The sequence below is a fragment of the Pygoscelis adeliae genome, unplaced genomic scaffold (genome assembly GCF_000699105.1).
Source record: "Pygoscelis adeliae isolate BGI_AS28 unplaced genomic scaffold, ASM69910v1 Scaffold197, whole genome shotgun sequence".
NCBI lineage: Eukaryota > Metazoa > Chordata > Aves > Sphenisciformes > Spheniscidae > Pygoscelis > Pygoscelis adeliae.
Genome location: NW_008825105.1, coordinates 846,569 through 854,050, shown reverse-complemented (window position 1 = coordinate 854,050; position 7,482 = coordinate 846,569). Strand labels below are relative to the sequence as shown.

Sequence of the window (7,482 nt, the reverse complement as noted above, 5' to 3'; positions counted from 1 at the left end):
CGCCGCAGCTCGGCCCGGCCCTGAAGCCAGCCCGCAAGAACGTTTTCGTGCAAATCATTAACGAAACAGGACCACAGCACCCCCGGATGCTCCAGAAACCAAACCCACAGACGCCTTCCAAAAAGGAGGCTGTGTCTCTCAGTGGCTGTTAAAAACTCAGCCTGACCTGACCTCTGCCTTGGGATGCTCCATGCCCCGGACCCATGGGTGCTGCAGCCCCCAGCTCGCCCCATCCCACCTTGGCAGCCCACAGGGCACCAGGACTTTGCCCTGGCTAAGCTGGATGCCCTCGGAGCGGCTTTAAGCGCTCCAGTGTTTCTTAATGGCGCGGGGTTTCTTAATGACACGGGAAGCATGCGGGGAATGCGCGGCGGGGGGCAGAGCGTGCGTCCGCGGCTACAGCCACACGGGATGAGGGGCGCCATTCCTGGCAGGCAGCCCTGCACCTGCGGCTCAGCCTCTCCACGGTGGGGCGGAGGAGACCTGAAACCTCTCCTATTAACCCCACTGGAAACGGGAAATCGTTACGGTGCTTTATAGAGCAATAAAACTGGTTTCAATGCCGCAGCAGGAGAAGAGGATAAAGGAAGCTGGGGGAAAGGGCCAGGGAGGAGACAACCCCGTGGTTTGCACCACGGCCGAGCTCCGGCTGCTAAGGCTCAGCCTTGCTCAGTCCTTCCTCTGGCAGAGGCACCTGCAGGCACTCTGAGAGGAGATGGCGGCTGCCCAGGAGGGAGCTCCTGCCGCCAAGACCTGCAGATACTTCACAAATCTAAATCCACGCACCACCAGTGTTGTGAAGGGTTTGGGAGCGGAGCTGGGGCAGCAGGGCTGCCCACGGTGGGGAGGGGGGCAACCCAGGGGGAACGGGTCCATCATCCTCAGCAGCCATCCGCCTCCATCGCAGCTTCCCTTAGACTTTGGGCTCTGCTTGTTTGTTCCCCTCTGGGTCAGGGGCACAGTACCAGCAGCATCGCTGCACCAGTGCTGTGGTACCCCGACAACAGGTCCTGCCTCCAGCCAGCCCCCCCTTTGCTGCATCATGCAAGGGGGGGGACTACAACCAGTCACCCTCCCTGTGAGCGCTGAGCCCCTGCATAAGGGATATGCCAAGTCGCAGCTCAGCACCATTCAGCACTGGCAGGAGGCACCAGTTTAAGACCGCACAGCAGCCCCATTGCTGGAGAAGGGGCGTGTGCTGGAGCCCTGGAGGGGCTGAGCACACGCTGCATGGAGGTGTCACAAGCCACAGGACACACGTCCCGAGCTAACTCATGCTCACCTGTACTGGAGTGAGACCCAGTGCTGTGTAAAGCCCTTCCCAGGGGGAGACACCAGCCCAGGACAGGCAGCTTGAGGCAGCAGCACCCCATCACACCTCCCCGCCACCCCCCTCCCCGAGCTGCAGTGGCACAGCAATCAAGAAAACAACTCAGATCTACCATTTGCTTTTAATTTAATGGTTTTCCTCAAGACCACTTTGTAGGAAGGAGGAGAAAACACGCAGACCCTGGAGAAGGGAAAGGGCCAACGAACACGCGGCAATAGTGCAACAGAGCTTCGACGTGCGGCACATGAGACAACGGCACAGACCCCTCCACCCCCTCCATGAAAAACATCTGGGTGGCCATTATGGAGCCAGACAGATCCTGTGCTGCTGAAGTCTTACATCAAGTCAGACAAAGGCAATAAATAAAGAAGCGGTGCCTCACTAAAGGCACTTTTTTTTTTTTCCTCCTTTCAACATTAAAAAAAAAAAAATGTTGGCATCAAAGCGTGTTCTCAGACTGGGGTTTCGGCCAGATCCAGTTAGGTTTCTCAGTGCAGGAGAGGGAAGAGCCGGGGTGTGGGTGGTTGGACCCCGTTGCCAGCACATCCTGAGAGCTCAGCCCACAGGCAGCAGCCAGGGCAGCACCTTTCAGTCCCTCGCCAGCACCCTGCTACATCTCCAGCTTGTTTGAGGTATATCACCTGCCCCATCCGTTATCTTGTGCAGCCAAAAAAAAACAGTGCAAAGAAAAAAAAAATCCCCCCATCCCCTTGGTTTCCCCCCTGATGAGATGAGCCTGTTTGCAAGGAGAAGACAGCAGCAAGGAGCCTCCGGGACCCCCCAGCCCCTCCATGGGGGCGGTGGCTGGATCACTCGGGGCTTTGGTCCATTTAATGTCCTGGTCCTGGGGTGTCCCCCCGCCAACGCCCCACAGCCACCGCAGCTCCCTCCCCACCTGCACCCGCGCTCCTCCCCGAGGGGCACGAGGCTGCAAAATAAGGACGTGGGACGTGGCTCAGCAGCACCGGGGCAGGGAGGGCTCAGCCCCCTCCCCAGCACGCGCTACCCCGGGGAGCCCTGCCAGGAGGTGCCCTCAGCTCAGCTTCATGCCGATGGCCACGGCGCGCCGGTAGACCTCGGTGACGTTGTCACAGCCCGCCAGGGACAAGCTGCTCTCTCCCAGGGGACTCCGGCAATGGGTCACAGTCCAGCGGCGCAGCCTGCGCCCTTCCTCCACCTCCTCCTCCTCTTCCAGCCGGAGGAGGCTGTCAGCAGAGACGCAGCCCCGCATGCCCCCACCACCGTGGGGGACACGGATGGGCAGGTCGAGCTGGTCGAAGGACTCCGTGGAGAGGATGCTGTCCTCACTCACGGCGTTGGACGGGCGGGCGCGGGGCGCCTGGGGCAGGGGCACCTCGCCAAAGGCCCCGAAGCCCTGCCCAGGGGGACTCTCTGGCTCGGTGCTGCTAGAGGAGTACTTGCCGTTGTGCTTGAGGATGCCTTTCCGGCGTGCGGGGAGACCCTGGGAGCCCTGCTCCGGGGAGGGGTTGTCAGCAAACACGCTCCCATCAAGGTCCAAGCTCCCCGCGTCCAGGACATCCCCAGACTCACAGCACTCCAGGGATGAGTAATACCCCGACTCCCTCGTCGAGGGCTTTTTAAGTATTCCCTTCTTGGGCATGGCCGTGGGCACCGCTCCAATGCCCGTGCTGCAAGGCAGCATCCCGGAGGACAGGATCTGGGTGAGACCTGCAGTGGCTACTTCGCCATCCTCACCCCTCGCCTCTCCCATGGGCGCCGTCGGCGGGGGGCCCAGGGCGGGCACCTTCTGCTCGCAGGAGTTTCTCTTCTTCAGGATGCCCTTGGGCCGCTTGAGGATGGACTTGGAGGGGTTCTCCGGGGCCAGGGCCACCTCCTGCAGCACGTGGGAGACATCGTTCTCCTTCTTGGACTTCTTGAGGGAGCGCTGCCGCTCCAGGGCCACGCCGGGGATGTGCTGCTTCAAGAAGCATCGCACCTTGGAACCATTCTCCAGGAGGGGCCGGGAGGAGCGGCGAAGCCACTCTGCCACTGTGGCCAGGGGGGACTCACTCTCCCGCAGCAGCTCTTGCTCCCCGACAGGCATTTTGTAGCCCCAGTTCACCCACCAGTGCGTGGCAATGTCCTCGATGGTGGCACGGCGCTCTGGATTCACCATCAGCATCCACCGGATCAGCCCGCAGGCATCTGGGGAAGAGGCAGGTCAGCCACCGAAGGGAACACGCGGAGGGGGAACGCACAGGGTGGTGGGGATCTGCCTACCTGACAGCTTTGTGGGCTCCCGGTAGTCCCCGCTCGTGATCTGCTTGACCAGAGTCTTGTAGTCGTGGCCATCGAACGGCATCGTGCCGTGGACCAGGATGTAGAGGAGAACTCCCAGGGACCAGCTGTCCACCTGCCAGAGGGACAGATGAGCCTGGAGGGGGGCAGCAGGACCGGGCTGCCCTGGCCCCCACCCCGGCTAGGCAGGACCCCCCCCCCAGAGCCTCAGCGTGAGCTCCCAGGATGGCAGCAGCCACGGGGGACGACAGAGCGTGGGGCAGGACCAGCTCCAGCCACCTGCATCCCACCACGTCCACCCCTCTGTGGCTGCCACACACCAACCATGCGGCGCTTGGTCTTAGGGGATCTGTCACCCCAAACCACACAGGCAGGGCTCTGCCCGCAATGCTCCACTGGGAAAACATCCAGCGCTTTCCCCAAGTCCAAGCGAAGAGGCAGCAAGACATTCCCACACACAGGGAGTGAGGCACAACCTACCTCCGGGCCCTTGTACGGCCTCCCATTGATGATTTCAGGGGATGCGTAGAGAGGGCTGCCACAGTAAGTCTGCAGAAGTTTGTCCTGCTGGTAAACATTGGACAGGCCAAAGTCTGCAATCTAGAGAGACATTTAAAGCTGTTATCAAGCAGCAAAGTTTCCCTTTGCAGGTGGAGTAGCATTGCCACCTGAAGCTCTCCAGCTGCGAGCTTGGCTGAAACCAAGGCTGCCCTTGGCACCCTGGTCCTGGGTGCCCTCAGTCTCCTCAGGGAGCAGCAGCAGCCTGGCTTTCTACTGCTGAGGCTGCTCCTGCCCCTCTCCCCCTCCGGGAAAGCTCTTCCCAGCCACCACAGCAGCTGCCCTGCGGCTCTGCCCCTCCAGCCCCATTACCGGCATGCTGGGAGCAGAGGCAGGTGCAAAGGTGTGGTTAGAGGGAGAGCTGCTGGGCTCTCCTCCAGCTCATTCACAGCCACACAAGGCTGCTTCAGTCCCTGTCTGCTCCACCTAGCACACAGTCATTCATTATCCTCATTACGCCCATCGCCTCTCAGTGAGCAGAAGGTACAGTCCCTGCTTGCGAGCTCCCAATTGCAAAATTACCCCTTACAGAGATAAAGCCCCGCAGCCTGTTTATCACCGACTGCACTGATTCCTGGCTGCGGCCGTGCCCTTCCTCCCCAGGCGGCTGCAGCGCTCCCGGCCCGCCCCCCCCCCCGCCAGCCTGGCCGGCACGTACAGGTACCAGGACTTTCACTGGGAGAGCCCTTTCTTACCCAGCCGGTCGTGCTTTGACCTCAGCGTTCAGACTTTGCCCTCTTATCAGCAGTCAGATATACAATTATGGCTTCAATAGGCACCACTAAGGCTCTGCCTCTGCAGCCTCTCCCGCTCAGCTGCCAGGCAGAGATAGCAGAGGGCAGGTACAGGCGCCCTCCTGGCTCCCCATCTCCTGGGCAAACAGCAGTGCAGGCTGATGCCAGCGGTCCCAAAGCTGACAGATGCTTCCCAGAGCTGCAGAGAACCATGTGCCCTGGGGGGACCGGGGTGTTGTGGCCACCCCCAGTCCACCCACACTGGGCAGCATCCCTCAGACCCCTTTGCTGGGTGACACCCAAAGCGTGGCCAGGCTCTGCCAGCCTCTCACCTTGATATTCCCATTTGCATCAAGAAGGATGTTCTCCAGCTTCAGGTCCCTGTGAACGATCCCGTTCTGCGTGAGGGAAGGGAGAGCTGGGTTTAATTTACAGCGTGTTTGAGGAAGGGAAAGTCAGGGAGCGTGGGGAGGTCACTGCCGTTCACCGGCACAGCGGCACGCAAACAGGACACGGTGACGGCAATCAGAGGAGCAGTAAATAACCCTGGGTGCGTGGATGAGGACAGGCTGTAAACCACGTCCTGACATGGGTGCTACCAGCTCCCTGTGCTGCTCAGAAGCATGAGCAGGGCAGCACCCCGTGCCAGGTGCCATGTTGGGCTCCTGCACCCTCCCCAGCCACGCACCCATGAGAGCGGCTGGTGGCAGTTCCCCACCGGCACACTTTGCTGGGACCTGCTGCTGCCCAGCTAAGCAAGACCCCAATTTGCTTTGGGTTCAGGAGGTGCCCTGCAACCCTCCCCCTTCCTGCCAAGGGCACGCGGGTACCCAGGACCAAGGCATGACCAGAGCATCCTCCAGGGAGACCCACAGGCTCGAGGATCCTTCCAGGGCAGGCATGGCTCATCCCACAGCCCCGGACAGGACCCTATAGCTTTACATTCCTTTCAGGGGACAAGATGGGTGACCCAGGGCTTTGCTTTCAGCCCCAGCAGACAGCCCTGGGCGTCTCCCTCTGGGCGGGTGGGACAGGAGTCGATAACTCCCCAGCCGGGTTAGTCAGCCCCGCGCTGCAGCAGCAGAAAGCCAAGGCAAGGACTTTCCAAAAGCTGCTTGGGTACTGCTTCCGCACAAACCCGAGGGCTGCTGCACCCTTCAGATAAGAGGCAGGATTAACTCCTTTCCAGGGAAAAGCCAACAGCCACGAGTTCCCCCCACCTCCCAGCCCAGGCTGAGCTTCCCCATCAGGCACTGAACCTGTGCTCAGCCCCGGCTGCTGCACCTCTGCCCAGAGCCAGCCCTGCCGAGCACGCAGGAGCCGATCCCTCCGCTCTCCCCCCAGGAAGGCCGTGGGAAGCGTGGTGCCGACCCACCTTGTGGCAGTAGTAGACGGCTGACACGACCTGCCGGAAGAAGTGGCGTGCCTCCTGCTCCGTCAGCCGCTGCCGCTCGCTGATGTAGTCGTACAGGTCCCCCTTGCTGGCGTACTCCATCACGATGACGATCTTGCTGCTGTTCTCAAACACTGCGCGAAGACGGGAAGCCAGAGGGTGTTAGGAGGGATGCTCGGAGCTAAGGGACTTCTCGTTAGCACGTGCCTTTTAACGAGCAGGTGGAGCCCTGACCCACTCTAACACACTGCCCACCCCATTGCCTGTGCCCTCAGTCTGTTTTGCAAAACAGAAGGTGTCGGGGTTTCTGCAGGTACCTGCAGGTTGGAGGGGGACGGCCAGAGCTGCCACCCGCATCCCACAGTGCCACCAGGGCTGCTGGCCAAGCAGCCTCTGCAGCCACAGAGCACAGGAGAAAGGGCTCTGCTCTGCCAGAAGGTGACTAAGACACGTGGCTCTTTGCTAGACAGAGCCCAGCCAAGGGGGCTACCGGCTGGCACGGCGGGGTGGCCTTTCTGCGTGTTCCCATTGCTCCCAACAAGGCTCTGGCTCAAGCCAAGAGATGGAGCGTTTTCTTCCTGTTTGCAGAAAGCTACCTCAGTATTTTTGAATTCCAGCAGTCAGTGTGACTCAGTCCTTGCAAACACCACGTATGAACTGCCAATCCACTTGCTTTTGTTTAGAGGACAAAAGGACTCTGGATACCTCACATATGCCAGAGAGGCGGTGATAACGCAGGCACCGGCCACACGCCGGCACAGCGCAACGAGCCCTGGCAGAGCCACCCCGAGGAAGAGCACGGGGCACGCCAGGTTTGCAGCCAAAGGACTCGGCATTTAAGCAGACTGATCCAGCTAGAGATTTGCTCTAAGTCTGGTCGTAGCTAGAACTTGAGAAATTCCCCTTTGGTTGGTGTTGCCCCGACACCCTGGGAGCAAAGCCCAGCTCTGGCCGTAAAGCCAAGCCCAGCAGCACCAGGACCTCTCCCAGCACCCTGCAGTTTGGTTTTCCTGTGCCCCAGGGGAGGGAAGGAGAAGGACTCCAGTACTGAGATTAGCTCCTGCCTCAGGCTGAGAGCACAGCCACAGAGATTCCCACTGCTCCGGCACTTGCCGGTTCCCCGAACGTGCATTTCCCATGGCTGGGGCAACCGTCCAGCACAACCAGAGCCACACACAGCACTGGGCTTCACGGGGGCTGGCCACCGG

The 7,482-nt window shown here is 60.9% G+C and overlaps 1 protein-coding gene across 1 annotated transcript in view; it reads right to left on the bottom strand.

Moving 5' to 3' along the window:
* Positions 1 to 2,363: 2,363 nt before the first annotated feature.
* The window catches only part of NUAK2 (NUAK family, SNF1-like kinase, 2), a 6,566-nt gene continuing 1,447 nt past the window's right edge, over positions 2,364 to 7,482 (bottom strand). The window contains exons 3-7 of the mRNA XM_009327436.1: positions 6,257 to 6,408; positions 5,214 to 5,279; positions 4,070 to 4,189; positions 3,572 to 3,704; positions 2,364 to 3,496 (exon numbers count right to left, since the gene is read on the bottom strand). Coding sequence (XP_009325711.1) covers positions 2,364 to 3,496; positions 3,572 to 3,704; positions 4,070 to 4,189; positions 5,214 to 5,279; positions 6,257 to 6,408 — 1,604 coding nt within the window. The remainder of the gene's footprint in view (positions 3,497 to 3,571; positions 3,705 to 4,069; positions 4,190 to 5,213; positions 5,280 to 6,256; positions 6,409 to 7,482) is intronic.